At 45.3% G+C, this 23090-nt stretch overlaps 1 protein-coding gene across 6 annotated transcripts in view; it reads left to right on the top strand.

The window, feature by feature from the left end:
- INTS1 (integrator complex subunit 1) overlaps positions 1–23090 on the top strand; it is a 324003-nt gene that overhangs the window by 232473 nt on the left and 68440 nt on the right. For all 6 annotated transcript variants that reach the window (XM_063934591.1, XM_063934592.1, XM_063934589.1 and 3 more), the window contains 2 exons: positions 17647–17770; positions 19527–19654. In XM_063934591.1, coding sequence (XP_063790661.1) covers positions 17647–17770; positions 19527–19654 — 252 coding nt within the window. The remainder of the gene's footprint in view (positions 1–17646; positions 17771–19526; positions 19655–23090) is intronic.

Below are 23090 nucleotides of genomic sequence, written 5' to 3'. Positions count from 1 at the left end.
TAATGGCAGAAATGATGATACTCCTTCGAAAAAAGGGAGTTTTAATTATCCCGTACTTGGACGATCTCCTTATAAAGGCGAGGTCCAAGGAGCAGTTGTTGGTCGGAGAAGCACTATCTCGGGAAGTGCTACAACAGCACGGATGGATTCTATACATTCCAAAGTCACAGCTAGTTCCTACCACACGCCTACTGTTCCTGGGGATGGTTCTGGACACAGAACAGGAAAAAGTGTTTCTCCCGCAGGAGAAAGCCAAGGAGCTGTCATCTCTAGTCAGAGACCTCCTGAAACCAAAACAGGCATCACTGCACTCGAGTCCTGGGAAAAATGGTAGCTTCTTACGAAGCAAAATTCCATTCGGCAGGTTCCATGCAAGAACCTTTCAGTGGGACCTCTTGGACAAGTGGTCGGGATCGCATCTTCAGATGCATCGGCTGATAACCCTGTCTCCAAGGACCAGGGTATCTCTACTGTGGTGGCTGCAGAGTGCTCATCTTCAAGAGGGCCGTAGATTCGGCATAGAGGACTGGGTCCTGGCAACCACGGATGCCAGCCTTCGAGGCTGGGGGGCAGTCACACAGGGAAGAAATTTCCAAGGACTTTGGTCAAGTCAGGAGTCGTCCCTACACATAAATATTCTGGAACTGAGGGCCATTTACAATGCCCTAAGTCTGGCAAGGCCTCTGCTTCAAAACCAGCCGGTACTGATCCAATCAGACAACATCACGGCAGTCGCCCATGTAAACCGACAGGGCGGCACAAGAAGCAGGATGGCGATGGCAGAAGCCACAAGGATTCTCAGATGGGCGGAAAATCACGTCTTAGCACTGTCAGCAGTGTTCATTCCGGGAGTGGACAACTGGGAAGCAGACTTCCTCAGCAGACACAACCTACACCCGGGAGAGTGGGGACTTCATCCAGAAGTCTTCCAACTGTTGGTAGACCGTTGGGAAAGGCCACAGGTGGACATGATGGCGTCCCGCCTAAACAAAAAACTAGATATTGTGCCAGGTCAAGGGACCCTCAGGCAATAGCTGTGGACGCTCTAGTGACACCGTGGGTGTACCAGTCGGTTTATGTATTCCCTCCTCTACCTCTCATACCAAAGGTACTGAGAATAATAAGAAAACGAGGAGTAAGAACGATACTCGTGGTTCCGGATGGGCCAAGAAGAGCTTGGTACCCAGAACTTCAAGAAATGATATCAGAGGACCCATGGCCTCTACCGCTCAGACAGGATCTACTACAGCAGGGGCCCTGTCTGTTCCAAGACTTACCGCGGCTGCGTTTGACGGCATGGCGGTTGAATTCTGGATCCTAAAGGAAAAGGGCATTCCGGAGGAAGTCATTCCTACGCTGATAAAAGCCAGGAAAGAAGTAACCGCAAACCATTATCACCGTATTTGGCGAAAATATGTTGCGTGGTGTGAGGCCAGGAAGGCCCCAACAGAGGAATTTCAGCTGGGTCGTTTTCTGCACTTCCTACAGTCAGGAGTGACTATGGGCCTAAACTTGGGTTCCATTAAGGTCCAGATTTCGGCTCTGTCGATTTTCTGCCAGAAAGAACTGGCTTCACTGCCTGGAGTTCAGACATTTGTAAAGGGAGTGCTACATATTCAGCCCCCTTTTGTGCCTCCTGTGGCACCTTGGGATCTCAACGTGGTGTTGGATTTCCTAAAATCACATTGGTTTGAGCCACTTAAAACTGTGGATTTGAAATATCTCACGTGGAAAGTGGTCATGTTATTGGCCTTGGCTTCGGCCAGGCGTGTGTCAGAATTGGGGGCTTTGTCATGTAAAAGCCCTTATCTGATTTTCCATATGGATAGGGCAGAATTGAGGACTCGTCCCCAGTTTCTCCCTAAGGTGGTATCAGCTTTTCACTTGAACCAACCTATTGTAGTGCCTGCGGCTACTTGGGACTTGGAAGATTCCAAGTTACTGGATGTAGTCAGGGCCTTTAAAATTTATATTTCCAGGACGGCTGGAGTCAGGAAAACTGACTCGCTTTTTATCCTGTAGGCACCCAACAAAATAGGTGCTCCTGCTTGTAAGCAGACTATTGCTCGCTGAATTTGTAGCACAATTCAGCTGGAGCATTCTGCGGATGGATTGCCGCATCCTAAATCAGTAAAAGCCCATGATAAAGCTAAATATTTATCGTATATAATACCCTTTATGAGGTCTAAGAACACTGTACGCTATTTATGTATGAAGTACCGTAAGGGTACGCTAGTTGCGTAACAATCGCTTTGCCGTGATCGAGACGCTCAAGCGTCACGTTCACTCACGGCCAAGAGATCACAGGCAGGCACGTTATTGGCTGTTGACTAACGTAATGATTCGCTATAGCGTAGCGGACGCTCGGGACCACGAGGAGATCACCAGCGGCGCTGACGCTCACTATATTAAACCTTTGTATCTAAACCATAAACAGTGTATTGTGCAGTAAAACCTTAGTGTAATGTTAGAGAGTAAATGCAACACAGTATAACCTTATTACCTTAAAAGCTGTTTGAGCGTCACCGACGCTCTGAGAATACTTAATACTATAAGAAACACACAGATACCGTACTCAGGGTCCAACGCCTAAAATATATATTATGAATGCTATACTTGCAAAAGAGTTAAACACAATACAAGTCATACACTACAATATAACATAGACTACCTAACCAGATAACTACACAGGACATACAATACAATACAATTTAAAGGAAAATGAGAGAGAAAGAGAAGGAGAGAGATAGAGAGAGAATGAGAGAGATTGGCCCACAATAACAAGAAGATCAATATAGTTGCGGAGAAACACTTACGCACAAGGGGAAACGATCGCATGCGCCTCGATATCCAGCTCCCGATTATCAGCAATGAGAACCGTTGAAGAGAGTGAACTGGATATGGTCGGCCTGCCTATTTATGCCCCACACACAATGCAATTCAATGGTCCCTACAATCTTATTGTTCATTGGACACAGGAATTCGGCTTCGCATTATAACAAAAGGTCATAGGTTGATTCATACAGGTGGGTTGTGACTGTTTCCAACTGTTCAGGTGGGTGGGATACTGAGTTTCCCGCCGCATGACTAAATAAAAACAAATAATAGTAAATGGACATAAACTTCTTATGTCCATAACTATTCGCACGAGCGATTAATCTGCTCCAAACCAACACCGGAATATTGCTATTTAAATACTATTCCGATGGGTACCAAACACCACTGTATGACCCCTGTTAGACCCTTCGTACAATACAAAGAGGGATCTCTCTGTTCAGGAACATGCTATGTTAACTAAACTTTCAGAATCTATCAAAGGGACCATGATCTACAAAATACATTATTACTGAAAATATGTAACGATTGAGTCGCACGCTACGATCACATAAACTCTACCGTAAATACGCATACCGTGCGCCTGCGGGTGCCCGCGACTGTGAGCATGCGCACGCACGGGAGAGCGTACGCATGCGCAGCACGGACCTGTGTGAGGTGCAAATATGGTAGTGTGCATAGAGATATTTTTCTGACTTTGACAGTCCACCCTTTGGCAGTCAACAATAACTGCCACTTCCTGAAAACATTTCAAAAAGAGAAAAATATATGTTAGGGGTTAATACATTTACATGGTTGGGTAAGGGAGGAGAGGAGATGGTAGGAAAAGGGTATGACCTAGTGAGATAGCAGAAGCATGTGTGTATGAATCCGTGCTTGGGGGTCATGTATCATCGTGCCGTACGTGTTTTAAATCAAGCTTCGAGGTATTGCGAAGTATACATGTGAATTCCTTCTTATCCCGTGGTACGGGTCTGTGGATGGGCTGTCAAACTTTACCGAGCTCTTTTCGGCTTTGGTTGTAACAAAATGGGGGAGCACATTTTAGTTGATGATACATGAATGGGGGAGATATGTGATTGCTGATATCTGTGCCTGTATTCCCTATCGACCATGTGTGTCATTACCTGAGGGTTGTAGAAATGAAGAAAAGACATAATTACGGTAAATGCGGTGGTATTCTATGTCAGGTAAATGTACAGTCGTCGATTGAGGTCTTGTTTGGTGTCTGTTGAATGCAGTCTTCTTTGTGCTTTTGCCCATAAGGTGCGAGCAAAAGCTGTCAATGTCCATAGATTTACAAAAGTGTTGGGCTAGCGTAATTTTAAAATTTCTAGGGAAACTGGGGATCCATGGCATAGTTCATCAAAAATCTGTGTATCAGGTTGTCAAACTTCTTCTTTAATCCCTCTGTTGTCTGTATATCGGCTCATCAAATTCCTCGTCCAAGTGGGTCTTGTTACCTTGGAGGAAACGGAAAAACAGGTGAAAGAAACGGACCGTAGAAATCGCATTTTCATCACATCATTGTTTCTACATTTGGGTCATAAATCAAGTCCAGGTTAATTACAGTTTCCTCACTCCTTAAACTCATTACCCTAGTACGATGATTGCACTTCATTAAAGCCTGACCGCATCTAAATATCAATCCAATCGATATGACAACACCTAAGATACATAGGAGAAACTTCCCAACATCCATTATGACTCCTTGAGCCCAGTCTCCTAAACCAGAAAACCAATTTCGCGGGTTCAACCATGACACCCAACCAGTCAGCTCATTACCTACAGCGGCAAGAGTGAGATTGTGTCTCCTGCGAAATTCCCACTTCAATTGGAGAATATCGTCCATCTTTTGGTCTATGACCTCGACCGGATCCTCTGTGCTATTCGTAATATATGTGCAACATTTCACGCCGTATTGTGTTGCCAGTGTGACACAATATCCGCCTGTCACTGCTGTGAGGTAATTGAGAACCATTCTATGCTGTACCAGTTCTGTTTTGTAAGCCTGAAGTTCTCTTCCAGTATACCTAAACGTGTCATCATACATTTCAGTGATATTATCTAACAAATTGGCGAGCGCAGAAATGTATTTATAATTCAGCACTCCTCTAGCGGTGCGGGTGAAATCTAACGCGATTAAGAATTGAATCCCGGTGGATTCACTTATCAGATCAGAGGCCGGATGCTCTGTCTTCTCTATCAGGTGCCTTTTAACAACGTGCTCGTAATGGGTGTGAGTATAAGGAGCTTGGGCACCACGGTGTATGTCTTTCATTTTGTCATGTGATACAGTCATTACTTCAGGCAGTACTTTTCCAATATAACACAATCCTTCAGAGTTTGGGTCAAGCCACTTGGACGCCTTTCTCCCGCATATGAAATATGCATCATCGGGGAGAACATATGGGACGGAGTAGGACATAACCATATTACACACCTTCCATGTGAAATCTCCTAACCCTAATTCTTCCATCTGCTTAGTACACGTATCAGGTTGTACGATATGTGCACAGTATCCTGGTGATACCTCTCCAACTTTAGTAATCCTATTTCCTAAGGTATACCTATACCGGAAAGATTTTCCTCTACTGGCTATGTGGCGTACAAGCTCTGTATCTGTAGGCATTATATCTGCTCTATGCGAAAAGGTCATGGTGTGGTTACTCCATGACACTTCCCAATTTCCCGGCTTTCGGGGATTGGAGATGTTGAAACATAATAGGGACCTATCCACATGGTATTGGTGGAGCTTCAAACTAGGAGGGCTGGAGATATTAAACCTCCGGTCCACCGGTCTCCCACCATTTAACTCAAGTACCTCCTCTATCGTTAAAGGAAATGGTACTAGCCCTGATTTGCTATGACCCTGAGGTACTTGAGAGCATACCCAACAATCCGTTTTGTTTAACACATTACCCACTAAGGAGTGATAGTCACTCAATGGATGCCGGTCCATATGGATATTAAAACTGGATTGGCATTTCTTAATGCACCCATCCTCAATGACATTGTTACAGAGCCTACAGATACAGTTTTCTTCAGCTAACAATCCTTCACAATTCCTTCTATGGTCAATGCTATCGGATCGTTTTCTGATACTCGCCTTTGCTTGTTGATTATGTTGTTCTCGGAAAACTACGCCTCCATCTTTATCATCAGAACCCATTCCAGAACCTCTCTCGACCTCCATGGTACTCTCGCCGGAACAGACTGCTCTGGTCAACATCATGGTCAACAGGAAAATCCGGATCACAGTCTCTTGGGGCAGGTCCATCTTATAGGAGGAGACGAAGAAGAATGAGAGGGGGAAAAAAAAATAATTGAGGGAGATGGGATGGGAAGTTGGAGAATAACAATAAAAGGGAACAGGGGATCGACAACTGCTTTTGGTCTTGTGATTTTCAATGCTCAGGTGCCGCCTCAATCTTCCTGGAACAGACACTCCAGTGATACAACCTCTACCGTCTGTTCCTTATCACGGGACCTCTCTGGATCAGCAACCTTCTTACAGTGGGACGAATGAACCCAAGTCTCTCTCTCAGCAACCTTCAATGCTGTAGTGCTAGTCAATAAGACCTGGTATGGTCCTTCCCATCTGTCAATAAGGCAACCTGAGCGTAGAAAATTCCGTATCATTACATAATCCCCAGGTTCAATGTCATGACAATTACTATCTGGTAAATCAGGAATCACTAACTTCAGATTATCATTTTGATTCCTTAACTGTTTACTCATGTTAATCAAGTATTTTACAGTCACTTCATTGTTACACTTCAAATCATCCTGAGGGTTAATCATAACATGCGGTTGTCGACCAAACAAGATTTCAAAGGGAGACAGATTAAGAGGGGACCTGGGAGTGGTTCTGATGCTGTACAGTACAATGGGTAAAGCTTCTGGCCATGTCAATCCTGTCTCTGCCATCACTTTACTCAGTTTATTTTTAATAGTGCTGTTCACTCTTTCCACTTTCGCACTCGCCTGTGGACGGTATGGAGTATGCAGCTTGCTATCAATTCCCATCAATTTACACATTCCTTGAAAGACATCACCTGTAAAATGGGTACCCCTATCACTTTCGATAATTCTAGGGATACCATATCTACATACAAATTCCTGCACAATTTTCTTAGCAGTAAACATAGCGGTATTTGTGGCCGCCGGAAATGCTTCGACCCAATTTGAGAAAACATCTATACAAACAAGTACATATTTCAAATTTCGACAAGGGGGTAATTGAATGAAGTCAATCTGTATTACCTGGAAAGGGCCGCCGGCAGGTGGGATATGGGATGGTTCTGTAGGTATTGCCTTTCCAATATTCTTTCTCAAACAGGTAAGGCATGACATGGCTCTTTTACTCGCATGAGAGGAGAATCCTGGGGCGCACCAATATGCTCTTACCAACTTGCACATCCCTTCCTTGCCTAGATGAGTCAGCCCGTGAGCTGCCTCAGCCAAACATGGAAGGTATGCACTGGGGGCCACCGGTTTACCTTGTCCATCCGTCCAGAGTCCTGAGGACTCCTGGCCATATCCCTTTGCCTTCCAGACTGCCTTTTCCTGTGTGGAACACAAATTTTGCATCTCACACAACTTCTGTGTGTTGATGGTATTAAATACCATCAGTTGTGTGGTGTCTGTCTGTCTGGGGGTAGCAGCTGCTAACTTAGCTGCTTCGTCTGCTCGGCTGTTACCAAGCGATACTGGGTCTTGGCTATATGTATGTGCTTTACATTTGATAACAGCCACTCTGTCGGGTTCCTGTATCGCTGTTAGAAGCCTTTTTATGTGAGCTGCATGCGCTACCGGTGTACCAGCTGCCGTCATGAAATTTCTGAGGCGCCATGGGGCTCCGAAATCATGGACTACCCCGAATGCGTATCTAGAATCGGTGTAGATATTGGCTGATTTGCCCTTAGCCAATTCACATGCTCTGGTTAGGGCGACCAGTTCAGCAACCTGGGCTGAGTGAGGTGGGCCTAGCGGTTCCGCTTCTATGGTGCCTTGGTCATCTACGACTGCGTATCCAGTACACAAGTCTCCCGAGTCTGACTGTCTATGACAACTACCGTCCGTGTAGAACGTAAGTTCTGCATCTTCCAGTGGGTTGTCACTGATGTCAGGCCTTGCGGTAAAATTTTGGGTCAAATATTCCATACAATCATGAGTGTCTTCCTTTGTATTAAATCCTCCTTCCCCAGTACTCTCATCCTCCACCCTTTGGGTCTGTCCAGACACACTTGGGAGATATGTTGCAGGATTTAATGCACTGCATCTCCTTATGGTGATGTTTACGGGGGCCATTAGTGCCAATTCCCATCTTGTAAACCGCGCTGATGAGACGTGCCTGGTTTGGGCAGAATTTAACAAGGCTGACACTGCATGTGGTGTATGAATTGTGAGGTTGTGACCTAGCACGACGTCTTCGCTTTTCGTTACTAGTAATGCTATCGCAGCAACGCTTCTCAAGCATGTGGGGAGGGATCGCGCTACCGTGTCTAGCTGAGCGCTGTAATATGCTACTGGCCTGCTGGCATCACCGTGCTTTTGGGTTAGTACGCCTGCCGCGCAACCAGCACTTTCTGTTCCGTATAGTTCAAAGGGTTTCCCATAGTCCGGCATACCTAATGCTGGTGCCTGCGTTAGGCACTGTTTAAGTCTCTCAAATGCTGCCTCAGACTCGTCTGTATGCGAAATCCGATCAGGTTTGTTTGAGGAGACCATTTCCTGCAAAGGTAACGCTAAAATGGAAAACCCTGGGATCCAATTACGGCAATACCCACACATTCCTAAAAATGTTCTGATCTGTTGCTGGGTTTGTGGCAGAGTCATGTCTCTAATTGCTTGAATTCTATCAGCGGTCAGGTGTCTCAGTCCTTGTGTTAAACAGTGTCCCAAATATTTTACCTTAGTTTGGCATAATTGCAACTTGTCTTTGGAAACCTTGTGTCCTGTGTCTGAAAGATGAAACAGGAGCTGTTTCGTATCCTTCAGGGATGCCTCCAATGAATCAGAACACAGTAGTAGATCATCCACGTACTGTATTAATACTGATCCACTCACTGGTTGGAAAGACTGTAAACAATCATGCAAAGCCTGAGAAAATATACTTGGGCTATTTATGAATCCTTGTGGTAATCGAGTCCATGTGTATTGGACTCCTCTGTATGTAAATGCAAACAAATATTGACTGTCAGGGTGCAGAGGTACCGAAAAGAAAGCGGAGCAGAGGTCAATAACAGTGAAAAATTTCGCAGTGGGAGGGATTTGCATTAGGATGACAGCTGGATTTGGCACTACGGGGAACTGACTCTCAACTATTTTGTTAATCCCCCTTAGATCCTGCACTAGCCGGTAACCCCTCCCCCCACTCTTTTTCACAGGGAAGATGGGACTATTAGCAGTGCTGGACGTTCTTACCAGAATGCCCTGTTGTAGCAAGCGCTCTATTACTGGGTAAACTCCTAACTCCACCTCTGGCTTCAGAGGGTACTGTGGGATTTTTGGAGCTATCCTACCATCTTTTACTTGTACAACTACCGGAGCTACGTTTGCCATTAATCCAGTGTCCTGTCCATCTTTAGTCCAAAGTGACTCTGGTATCTGAGATGTCATTTCTTCTACTTGGGAGGGAGTCCTATTTGTCATAGTGGTATGTGACATTACTTTTGACGGGGAGTCTAACATGTCTCGTACTTCCTGAGCGTGATTCTCAGGTATGTCCAAGAATACACCTTCAGGAGTACAATAAATGACGCACCCCATTTTACACAGTAAGTCTCTTCCCAGGAGATTGGTCGGTGCCGATGCAGCCAGCAAAAAGGAATGCTTGGTATGTAAAGGCCCTATTGTAATCTCTGCTGGTTTGCTAACAGGGTAATGCTGGACTACTCCTGTTACTCCCACGGCTGGAATTGTCTTACCAGTGGTTCTCATGCCCACTGTCGAATTTATCACTGATTTGGCCGCCCCTGTGTCTACAAGAAAGTTTAATGATTTACCAGCTACATTGATTGCAATTTCTGGTTCACTTCCAAGACTTGCAATCAATTTTACTGGCTGCAGATTACAGGTATGGCCACACCCCTATTGGGTATGGTGACCTCCCTGAATCCCGCTGGCAGCAACTACTTGTGAGGGAGTTAGCTGGGAACTACCAGAGGTTTGTCAATCTCTGTTTGGGGGTATCTTTTTGTTTCCCCTGCATGTGGCTCATAACTCCGTTTCTGCGGACCTTGCTCCCAATGTCGTGTGTCGTGTCGTTGTCTAGGGGGTTGGTATGAGTTTCGTACATTCTTTACTCTACAATCTCGTGCCATGTGTCCCTGTTTATGACAAGAATAACAAGTAACCACACTTGACTTACCCACAGGGTTTGGTGATACAAACAAAGGCTGCCTTGTGGTCAGGGCCTGTATACTTACGGCCATTAACTTATCACTTTGTTGTTCCCTGTGTCTGGTGATGTTCCTATCGTGATCAATAGCAGCCTCTCTCAAAGTAGCCACAGACAGACCTCGCCAACATGGTTGTGTGGTCTGTACCCTAGTCTTTAATGATTCTTTTAAACCATCCATCAGTACCGATACTGCTACTTCTCGATGGTTTATGTTTGTTTTAATGTCCTCTATGCCTGTGTATTTTGCCATTTCTGATAATGCTCTGTGAAAATACTCTGCAGCTGTCTCTGACTCCTTCTGTTTAATGGAGAATATCTTGTTCCATCTGACTACCGCTGGGAAATACTCTTTTAACTGTAAGTTTATTCTTTTTACATTGTCTTTGTTGTACAACATCTGTAAGAGGTACATCCTGATCTAATCCGCAATCAGCTAAAAATTGAGTTGCGTCAACATTGGAGGGTAAACATGCTCTCAGCAATATCTGCCAGTCTTTATTGTTGGGCTCTACAGTGTTACCTAAGTCTCTGATGTATTTTTGACTGGCAACTAAGTCTTTTCTAGGGTCAGGGAATTCAGACACTATGGTCCTTAATTCCATTCTGGAAAATGGGCTATACATGGCAATGTTCCCCACAGGGGTGACCCCTGATGTGTCAGTTTTCCCATTTGGAACAGCTATTACCCTAACAGGAGTAACTCTAACAACATCACTCTGTGTGGGTTCTACAGCCTGTGGTGAAATGGCTTCAGCATAGTGTATGGTGCCGTACTTACCTGTAGATACGACCTCACCTATCCCTCCGCTAGGGGCCTTTGTTACTAATCTCGTGGGTGGAGCTGTGCCTACTGTGGTCTCTGCTATGGTGGCTGCTAGAGAGAGCGCTGAAATTGTTGCCGATTCGTCTTCTTGATCACACTCCTGAGGAAAGTTCAAAACAGGGTACAACTTGCACGAGTTAATACTTGCGTTGGTTAATTGGTTAACATTATCTTTAACATTTATACAGTTGCTAAGTGTTTGTGTGTTACACCTTAGTGCGTCATTCTCCGCAACCAATTTCTCTCCCGATATGTATGGTGGCGGTGGGGCTGTGGCTATCAGTTTTCTGATTGAGCCAGATCCCGCCGCCTGAGCCAATCCTCTCTGTATGTCACCTTCCTGTTGCCACAACTGCAAATAATCGTAATGTTTGATTCGTCTCTTTGTTGATTTAATGAGACATATCCTTCTCCTTAAATTCGTTAACACTTCTGTGCTGAAGCTACCTACTCTTGGGAATTTCTCCCCGTCATGTACTGTCATTCTCTCCCATTCATCACATAAAGCTTCTGTGTGACTTCCGTATTTCTCACACATTACATACCTTGCCGACCCAATTGGTCGGTTCACTGAATCAACCCGAACCGAGGTTGATCGCCCCCTACCTGAACAAGTGGCCCCCATAGTTCGAAGGTGTTGCTTTATTTAACCAACCCTTACGCAAACCAAATGTCCAAAATAGGCTGACGGTGGCGGTTTACCGAGTACCCCACTCACTCGCCCACGCCGACCAATACGACCTGATCACACCGATATGGTGCTGGCGTACTCGACCTAGGGCCCCTGCGACCTGAACCTCTATTTACTGGAACCTGTGAGGGTGCTCCGAAGAACACTTACTCTTTCCAGTAACTATTGGTTGCTGGATAGTTCCTGAGTGAGCAGCGAACTTCCCTTAAAATAAAAAAAATTACACAAATCACGTTAGAATGTACAAATAGCGTTTATGACCTTCGTACACAAATAGTACCGGTCAGGTTTACTAATGCACACAATTACGTGCGGTACAATCGTTTAGTACACAAGCAACTAATCTTATGTACTGAGCGACCAGTGGAATCGAAAATTTCGGCTGCGAATTCCTTCAGCCAGAGCTTATATGGCCTATATGGGTGTTGCACCAACCCTTTCTTGGTGTTGTGCCTGTGGACTGTATAGCGGACTTCCTTGTCTGCTGTACCTGAACCTGTTGGTCTGCTATGACCTCCTGGTCTGTTACAGTATGACCTCCTGGTCTGCTACACTCTAATGCTCAAATTGTATATTTAACCAGGGATGCCTCCCTAGCCACCATGTACGTCACTTACACGCATGTACCTCACGAGAACTCGACTTTTCTTGTGGTTCAACCTGTAAAATTGTATACAACACACTCACTCACCACCTGTACACTTTTGTTTCTATTTCTATTTCTGCGCAGAAATTTCTCTTTAGACCAGATGTGTTTACAAATTAGGAGAAGGATCTATTAATTTAAATTTGGAATTTTAAAAAAAAAATTTTTTGCGCGATTTATCGCCTGGCGTTATTTACCGCGTGGCGCTACTTATCGCGTTGAGAGGAGAGAGAGAAAAAAAAACTTGTGATTTGAGTGACGTGGGCGTACCCGTACGCTCCGTTGCGTAATATACGCTGCGTGCGTCGGCCCTTGGATTGCGTACACAAGTCTCAGTCTTTTGTTAGAGACACGTGTACGCAAAGCAAAGATCCACCGTAACACAATTTATACGTTTATCAACTATAGAACTGGCAAACAGGAGAGTGACATACGAAAATACACCAATGAAAAGGAAATGCAGATATATATGTGTGCGTGCGTGTGTACGCAAGACAGAAAAATAAACAGTTTTAAAAAGACACTATTGTTTTGTTCTTACCTCCGGTTCCCGGATTCCTTCAGCACCCTTTACTAAGAGAAGCAGACGCTTATCCAAACAGCACTACGAGGAATATGATCTCCCGCCCTTTGCTGCTGGATAATGTCTGCTGAAATTACCTAGTGTAGATATGTGAAGGACGGGCGAGCCGCCAATTGATAAAGCTAAATATTTATCGTATATAATACCCTTTGAGGTCTAAGAACACTGTACGCTATTTATGTATGAAGTACCGTAAGGGTACGCTAGTTGCGTAACAATCGCTTTGCCGTGATCGAGACGCTCAAGCGTCACGTTCACTCACGGCCAAGAGATCACAGGCAGGCACGTTATTGGCTGTTAACTAACGTAATGATTCGCTATAGCGTAGCGGACGCTCGGGACCACGAGGAGATCACCAGCGGCGCTGACGCTCACTATATTAAACCTTTGTATCTAAACCATAAACAGTGTATTGTGCAGTAAAACCTTAGTGTAATGTTAGAGAGTAAATGCAACACAGTATAACCTTATTACCTTAAAAGCTGTTTGAGCATCACCGACGCTCTGAGAATACTTAATACTATAAGAAACACACAGATACCGTACTCAGGGTCCAACGCCTAAAATATATATTATGAATGCTATACTTGCAAAAGAGTTAAACACAATACAAGTCATACACTACAATATAACATAGACTACCTAACCAGATAACTACACAGGACATACAATACAATACAATTTAAAGGAAAATGAGAGAGAAAGAGAAGGAGAGAGAGAGAGAGAATGAGAGAGATTGGCCCACAATAACAAGAAGATCAATATAGTTGCGGAGAAACACTTACGCACAAGGGGAAACGATCGCATGCGCCTCGATATCCAGCTCCCGATTATCAGCAATGAGAACCGTTGAAGAGAGTGAACTGGATATGGTCGGCCTGCCTATTTATGCCCCACACACAATGCAATTCAATGGTCCCTACAATCTTATTGTTCATTGGACACAGGAATTCGGCTTCGCATTATAACAAAAGGTCATAGGTTGATTCATACAGGTGGGTTGTGACTGTTTCCAACTGTTCAGGTGGGTGGGATACTGAGTTTCCCGCCGCATGACTAAATAAGAACAAATAATAGTAAATGGACATAAACTTCTTATGTCCATAACTATTCGCACGAGCGATTAATCTGCTCCAAACCAACACCGGAATATTGCTATTTAAATACTCTTCCGATGGGTACCAAACACCACTGTATGACCCCTGTTAGACCCTTCGTACAATACAAAGAGGGATCTCTCTGTTCAGGAACATGCTATGTTAACTAAACTTTCAGAATCTATCAAAGGGACCATGATCTACAAAATACATTATTACTGAAAATATGTAACGATTGAGTCGCACGCTACGATCACATAAACTCTACCGTAAATACGCATACCGTGCGCCTGCGGGTGCCCGCGACTGTGAGTATGCGCACGCACGGGAGAGCGTACGCATGCGCAGCACGGACCTGTGTGAGGTGCAAATATGGTAGTGTGCATAGAGATATTTTTCTGACTTTGACACCCATTCCACGAGGAAAGTGGGCTCATCTTGGGCGGCTGCCCGAGGGGTCTCGGCTTTACAACTTTGCAGAGCTGCAACTTGGTCAGGGGCAAACACGTTTGCTAAATTCTACAAATTTGATACCCTGGCTGAGGAGGACCTTGAGTTCTCTCATTCGGTGCTGCAGAGTCATCCGCACTCTCCCGCCCGTTTGGGAGCTTTGGTATAATCCCCATGGTCCTTACGGAGTTCCCAGCATCCACTAGGACGTCAGAGAAAATAAGATTTTACTCACCGGTAAATCTATTTCTCGTAGTCCGTAGTGGATGCTGGGCGCCCATCCCAAGTGCGGATTGTCTGCAATACTTGTATGTAGTTATTGCCTAACTAAGGGTTATTGTTGAGCCATCTGTTGAGAGGCTCAGTTATATTTCATACTGTTAGCTGGGTATAGTATCACGAGTTATACGGTGTGATTGGTGTGGCTGGTATGAGTCTTACCCGGGATTCAAAATCCTTCCTTATTGTGTCAGCTCTTCCGGGCACAGTATCCTAACTGAGGTCTGGAGGAGGGTCATAGTGGGAGGAGCCAGTGCACACCAGATAGTACCTAATCTTTCTTTTAGAGTGCCCAGTCTCCTGCGGAGCCTGTCTATTCCCTATGGTCCTTACGGAGTTCCCAGCATCCACTACGGACTACGAGAAATAAATTTACTGGTGAGTAAAATCTTATTTTTTCACAGCTGTTCTCGTATAATTCTTTTTAATCTTCTGAGTGCCCAGAGAATTGGAGACCAGGATTGCATTCCATTTGTCCATGCAAGGATGGCAATTATCTACACTGTCCCAGATCACAAGCGGGAACTGAGTTTTACTCTACACACTTTGGTTCCCCCGTACCTTTTATTACATTCTTATACCTAAGGACCATTGGTGCTTTGTCTACTAGGTAATGCACATCTAGTTTCAGACCACCTCTTTTGGCCTATCAAAAGCTCCAAAGAAGAATCTTCTGCTTTATGTCCTGGTAAAGGCCCATTTGAAGGGTTATAGTGATTTATATTAAGCTTGCTCTCCAGCTCATGAAGTTGCACTAGTAGTAAACTGGCTCCAGTTTGCATGGTCATATTAGACTTGCACAGTGTTCACTAGGCTTCTTTTTCAAAACATCACTTCAGATAGTGGTCATTTCCTAGGAAAAGGTTTGCTCTTTTCTGGAGCTTATAACGTTAGACCAGATAGCACACTGTCATCCAGTTCTGCACGATTATGTCTGAGAGGCTCCAGTCTTGATTGTAAAACAGGCGTTATAGGTGCATTTCGAAATAAACTCCATTAAAATGCACTTCTTTGCTCATGAAGCTGATTTCTCAGGCGCCTTTAGAATTATTTTCAAATATCTCATAGGGTGTTTTGGATCATCCTATCGAATGGTAGAAAGACTCTTCTTAGTTCTAGTGTGTGACGGGTTTAGTTTGTGTGAATGCCATTCTCCTGTACTAGTGTACACAAAGTGTACCTGGTTTACTCAGAAATCCATCTGACCAATGATTGCCATGAAATTCATGACCTTATGTTTGGCCCTGAGTAAATGGACATTTCTCCTCAAGGGCTGGGTGGTCCATACAGACAATGCCATAATGGAATCATCAGGGGGACACTCATTGCCACATGCCAAGAGTGAAGCTTTTTGCATTCTGCAGTGAGACCTAAATGCCAGGACTGAACTACTGGGAGGTGAACTTCTTGAGTCTCTAACATCATAACTCATAGGAGTGGTCTCATCCTGAAGTTTGTGGGGAAATTCTGGTGGAAATAGTTATTTTAGGGGAGGGACCAGCAGCAATTCCTCCCTTCCTACTACGGGGTGCTGCAGCCCCTCACCTTGGCCCGACTCCAGCCCCTATCCATTGCGCTAATGGCAGTCCTAGGGGGAGAAAACACCATGGAAAACCACTGCTATTTCACCTGGCGACTGGGGGCCCACAGGGAAGTGATGGATTTTTCGGGGGTATTCCCCCCTTACAGGCAGTGAATGTAGGGAACACTTCTCATCAAGCATTGAAAGGTTATATGGTCTATGCAGTATGTTTGCCTGTTTCTCCCGACATCACTGATACCCCTGAAGATTGTAATGTGAAAGGGGAGTGTGAGCTGTTCTTCACTCAGGAGTTATACAGATAGTTCTGGTATTCAGATCAGGTCAACCCCATCATCAGCCAAAGTTGTATCAGGACTCCATTTCTATACAGGGCCTGACAAAACTTGCTTTGACAGTATTGCTTTTAAAGCTATGATTCTTTGAAAGAATCCTTCAACCAGTGTCTCTTATGGGTATTTTAAGTAGGGTAATGAAAAGGCTTGGCTCTGAGGCCTCACAATGTGCAGATTTCTGCTACTTGTGTTTTTAGATCTGGCTGGTGAAGCTACTAGATATTAGTGTTAAGCCATCCTTCCTGGTGTACTGTGAATGGTATTATTGTAACACCAAAGAAGCAGTTTATCTCTTTCTGATACAGTATGTTGCTATTTTGACGGACCTACCCATCTAGGAGTCAGAATTGCCATTGTTTGGACAACTAGTTTGTCCTCTTCATGGGCATAGGAATAGATGCTGTGACTCTTCCCTAGATCAAATTGGCAGTCTGGTAAGCCAAGAAGGTTGGACATGGGGTGTCTGCAGACCAATTTGATCAGCGACCATCTGGGTCTTATGGAGGCTGCCTTTGATAGGAGGGTGCTTTAGGCTGCTTCTTATTCCTTCTTATTCCTCATTGAGGGCTCATGTAGGACAGTACAATGTCTGTGTCCTCCTACTGCTAATGGGGAAAAGATTATTTCTGTACTTCTGTTAAATCCTTCTATCCGAGGCTGGTTATAGACTGACCCAGCAGTCTGGAAATACATGTCTCTCTATTTCTGCTCTGCTGCTGCTTCTGTTTCCTTTCAGTACTAGTTGAGTACTGAGGAGGAGCAAGGAGTTTGTGCAGCCTCAGGTGGGTAATCTGTACTTCTTCCAGCACCTTTCCTCCTGAGGACAAAGTATGAAAATCCTCTTTACTTTGGATTGTTGAGTTGAGGAAATCTATTTGTTACCTGTAGAATTTCAGATATTAAGTGTATGATCTGATAAGCCAGCATAAATCCACTAAATCTGTTTTTTATCTCTTTAGTCCTTTGGGGAAACATTGCCGGGACTTCCTTCTGCAGCTTTATCTGCAGCTACCAGAACGGATTTCTCCAGTGCCTGAAATCTTGCTGACAAGCGAAGGGGCCACAGACAGCAATACCTGCAAGGTATGGAAATCCTGCTCTTTTCTTTTTCTGTGTTATTGGGAAGCTTTGAAATCAGGTATCATGATCGGGGTACACACAGTGCGATTTCCTTGCGATATGGACTATATAGTCCATATCGCAGGAAAATATGGTGCATAACGCACCGTGTGTATACAGCTTGTGATGCTGATGCGCGGTCCCGCTGCATCGACATCACAAGAAAAACCAGACTGCAGGCAGCCCAACGTTGATTGTATCGGTGGTGCCGGGCTCCGGCCACATCGCATAGTAGTGTCGGGTGCTATGCACATCGCACCGTGTGTACACACTTATAGATGGGTGTGGATCATTAGATCGACAGTGTCTAGGTCGACAGTCAATAGGTCGACAGGGTTGGAAGGTCGACAGGGTTTCTAGGTCGACGTGCTAGGTCTGAAGATCGACACTGTCTAGGTCGACAATGTTTAGGTCGACAGGTCAAAAGGTCGACATGAGGTTTTTTTTCTTTTTGTTGTTTTCTTCGTAGAGTGACCGGGAACCCCAATTAGTGCACCGTATCCTCTCACATGGCTCGCTTCACTCGCCATGCTTCGGGCAGATTACCGTTCCAATCGTAGTCCACGTGGATCGTTAAGTATGAAAAAGTTCAAAAAAACAAGAACAACTCATGTCGACCTTTTGACCTGTCGACCTAGAAACCCTGTCGACCTAGTGACTGTTGACATATAGTGGTCGACCTAAACATTGTCGACCTAGACAGTGTCGATCTTCAGACCGGATCCCCTTATAGATACCTTTGGGTAAATAAATTGGTGTTTATGGAATTGTTTTGCTTCTTTTGAGTTCAACTTTATTCCAATGTTGCTGCTCGTAGACATTTATATAGAAAAACAAAATAAGCAAAGAATACACTATACTCTGGTAAGATGAATGGTAAGGAAAGTGATAATGATTACCCACTGGTAGAAGCTAATGTACTTACAGACCTCTTTATTTGGCTGTGTGCATAACAGTGTGGTGCTTCTGCTAATCAGTTTTAGCTGTACTCATCCTCCAGGCTGCTCAGATAGCCAATACTCATGGAAGTACAGCAATTAAACCTGTGGTCAGTTATGTAGCCGGTGAAGAAATAAAATCTTTCCATGACAATTTTTAACACAGTATTCTACGTTTGCATACGAGAAAATTGACGTGAACAGCTGCATTTTAAAGGGTAGTTTTGTGCATGCTTCTATATGCAGATGATGGGTTCCGCAAAGGATGCTTTATCCCGGATATAGCAGCTAGCATCAAGGTTTGCAGACACATGCAGAGATTGCATTATGTGTAAAGGATCTATATGTAACCTCCATACACAAAATATGTGCATGCAACGTTCATAGGGTTTGTTCCAGTTTTAAATTATTTCATTTGATCTCTCTAGTTCAGGCCTGGCCAACCTGTGGCTCTCCAGATGTTGCAAAACTACACATCCCAGCATGCCCTGCTACAGTTTTAGCATTCCCTAATAGCAAAACTGTGGCAAGGCATGATGGGACTTGTAGTTTTGCAACAGCTGGAGAGCCACAGGTTGGCCAGGCCTGCTCTAGTTGATGTTTTATCACTATGTCAAGTAGAGATTGATAGTGATCATATGTCTCCATTATGCTGCTTTTCCCTGCGAAGCACAAACGTTGTCTCCTTGTCACTGCCTCCTCAGTGCAGTCACTGTATTTGTTTCTGTGCTTTATCTCTGTTCTGAGCTCACAGCTGAATAACACGTTTGTTGTCCTTTCAGATGGATGGTCTCATACACCGTTTCATTACACTTCTGGCTGATACCAGTGACTGCAAGGAGAGTCGAATGTCAGATGCCAACATGGCTTGTCGCAAACTCGCTGTGGCGCATCCTATCCTGCTGCTTAGGTACATGGTCTGCCTAATGTAATTGTGTTACAGCGAGGTATATCTGTCATACCCTGGCACTGATGCCATTCTACCTTCTGTGGAAATAATGACCAGTGAAATCATTGGGCTAGACCAGATAGATGGAGACACAGTTCTCTGCACACTTGGCGATGTGACATTTCTCTAGAATCACAGCTTTTTAAAGATATTTATCATAGAACGTGAGTTTTGTTTGCATGGTAAATCCTGTTCTCTAAATCCTTTAAAGAACACGGGATACGCCACCTAATTTAGGACACTGGTACGTCAATGAAACTTCTCAAGTTTTCCCCCTTCTGTAGGATCTCCGTTTCGGAGATCCTACAGAACTCAATACAAGGGGAGAAAAAAAAATGCACAACCTTCCCCAATAAAATATCACAGGTCAACTTGATCGTGAAAGGCAGGATGCTCATTGTTTCTCAATGGATTCAGAGAAAAATCTTATTTCTGCAGCGGGGTACATTGGTTTCCACAGGGAAAACATCGGGGTGTAGAGATGGATCTTGATCCAGGCACCAACAGGCTAAAGCTTTAGACTGTCCCAGGATGCATTGTGGGGCCTCCTCTATAACCCCGGCTCCAGGCACTGTGAGCTCAATTTCGAGTTGGTGGGTGCAGAAGCAGGTCACTTAACAGGGGGGCTGCACTGAGCAGCCCTGAAAAAGCTTTTAAAAGACTTCAAGGGTCGCAGCACTTACATGTCAGAGTGACTTTCTGTGCTGCGGCTCCATCACCTTCCCAGCGGCGTTGCATACTCCCGCTGGCTCTGTTCCCGGGTACTTGCAACGGAGACGCTCCGGCTCTAGGCACACGGTCGCAGACTCCCTCCTGATTCGCGTGGCTGCTACAGAAGGGAGAAAGTAAGAGGGTCCCCCAGTCGGGACCCGCCATTAAACTGCGTTCGAGTCTAAGAAGATGAACTGCGACGCTGGCGTGGACACTGTAACAGAGCAGGGAGGCCACTATATCCACCAGGGCATAGGAGTACAGGTCGGATATATTAATATCCACTTTATTAAGACTCCATAGTACCAGGTGGTGAGGACCAGCATAAGGGAGAAGGCGCTTGACCTGTAGCCCCTCCCCCAGCTCCGGGCGCCATCTACTGCTGGTGTTCCCACCCTGGAGCTGCCTCACACTATCCCTCACTCCCTGACTGAGACGCTGGGCGCCATCTTCTATGATTAGCTGCGACTGGTCTCTGGGACTGCAGGGCAAGGTCTCCCCTGTATATCCGCCTGTACATCAGCGCCGTGATTTTACAGACACTTAAGTATTCTACATGTCAGTGTTAAGACTGAGTTAGTTAAGAACAAGTGTACCTGTGCCAGAATATATTGTACGAGTATTCTGGTATATATACATCCGGTCTCGGACCGGGCATTGTTATATATATATATACATATACTAGTCTAGTGCAGTTTTATTGTCTTACTAAAATAATTATCTGCATTGTCAATGTGACTGTGTGTGCCTGTATCTGCTGTGTGGATTTCACTTTCAGCGTATCTATCACTGTATTCTGTACCCTAAGGGACTAGGTGCATCAGGGTCTCATATATAGTGTTGCACAATATTTACCGTCCAGTGTATTCTATTGTGTACTCGGTCACATACTACAGGATTTATTTGCTGGTGTTGTGTACTGTGTGCGCAGTCACATAGTACCGGTTTTAGACGCTGGTGTTGTGTACTGTGTACGCTGTCACATACTAGGGGATTTATTCGCAGGTAGTGTACTCTGTCTGGCTGTATCGTAGTCATACCCTCTGCGGTTACATTCACTAAAATGTCTGTCACAATGGGTGGGAAATCCACGGACGCTGCTGTATCATGCAGCGCATGCGCCAGGGATTTGCCTGAGGGGGAAGTTTTGTATGATGGTCTGTTTAATATGTGCCATAAATCTCCCAGTCAGTCCGCAGCTCCTGTAACCAATCAGGAGCCACCTTGGGCGGCGTTCTCCACTATGCTCAATACACTTGTGACACGCCTATTGGACCTCCTGTGCCGTTGCAGCCACCTATTGTCCCTTGGGCGGTTCATTTGTCTACCCAGTTGCAGCAATTGAATCAATCTTTGGTTAGACATGCACCTACCCCAAGTCACTCTGGTGTCAAGGGGGAAACTAAGCGGGCCACTTCCTCCTCACAATCCACTAATCTATTTGAAGATTCTTCCGATGAGGATGGGGAGTATACTGACCCGTCAGACACTGATACAGCTGCTTCTGACGAATCTACAACTCAGGTTGATGTCCCTGACCTAGTGGTTGCTATTAAACAAATCCTACAAATAGATGATAATGTGGATCCCACTACTGTGTCTAAGAAACCTGACAAGTTTAAACTTCAGAAGGTAACTAAAATATTATTACCGCATTCTGACCATTTAGTAGACATACGTCAAGAACCCTGGTCTTCGCCAGGAAAGAAATTCTCCCTTTCTTAAAAGATGGTAGCTCGTTCTCTTCTCCCTTCTGAGTTGTGTTGTGTAACAAGTGGGAAAATTCACCACCAGTGGATTCCCATGTCACTTGTCTCTTGGTGTCATCTACTCTGCCTGTCACCTCACTGAAGGAACCGACAGATAAGCGTTTGGAGGGTTGCCTGAAGCCTATTTACTCCCTTACATGTGCTGTACATAGACCCACTATAGCAGCCTCTTGGGCTGCAAAAGGAATTGAAGCAAGGGTGAGGCATTAGAGGAAGAGCTGCCTCAGGATATATCTGACATTTCCAGCAGGGGCGGTTCTAGACCTTGTGGCTCCCAGGGCGAAAGTTTCTTTTGGCGCGCGCCCCCCCTTCCCCCATAGGTGAAACAGAGTCAGTGTGCGCCGCAGGCGCGCATCAAAAATAGGGGCGTGGCTTCATAGGGAAGGGGCGTGGTCAGTTTTGCTCCCTGTAGTTTTGCCCCGAGTAGCTGTTGTGCCCCCAGTACTGCACCCTCAGTAGTTGTCCCCAGTAGCTGTTGTGCCCCCAGTAGCTGTGCCCCTTGCAGCTGTGCGCCCAGTACTGCGCCCTCAGTAGTTGTGCCCCAGTAGCTGTTGCACCCCCTACAGCTGTGCCCCCAGTACTGTGCCCTCATTAGTTGTGCCCCCATTAGTTGTTGGGCTCCCTACAGCTGTGCCCCCAATACTGCGCCCTCATTAGTTTTGCCCCCAGTAGCTGTTGTGCCCCCATTAGTTTTGCCCCCAGTAGCTGTTGTGCACCCAGTAGCTGTTGTGCCCCCATTAGTTTTGCCCCCAGTAGCTGTTGTGCCCCCATTAGTTTTGCCCCCAGTAGCTGTTGTGCCCCCATTAGTTTTGCCCCCAGTAGCTGTTGTGCCCCCATTAGTTTTGCCCCAGTAGCTGTTGTGCCCCCATTAGTTTTGCCCCCAGTAGCTGTTGTGCCCCCAGTAGCTGTTGTGCCCC

The sequence above is a fragment of the Pseudophryne corroboree genome, chromosome 7, assembly GCF_028390025.1.
Source record: "Pseudophryne corroboree isolate aPseCor3 chromosome 7, aPseCor3.hap2, whole genome shotgun sequence".
NCBI classification, from domain to species: domain Eukaryota; kingdom Metazoa; phylum Chordata; class Amphibia; order Anura; family Myobatrachidae; genus Pseudophryne; species Pseudophryne corroboree.
The sequence above is the reverse complement of the archived record's forward strand: the minus strand, read 5'-3'. Positions and strand labels throughout refer to the sequence as shown.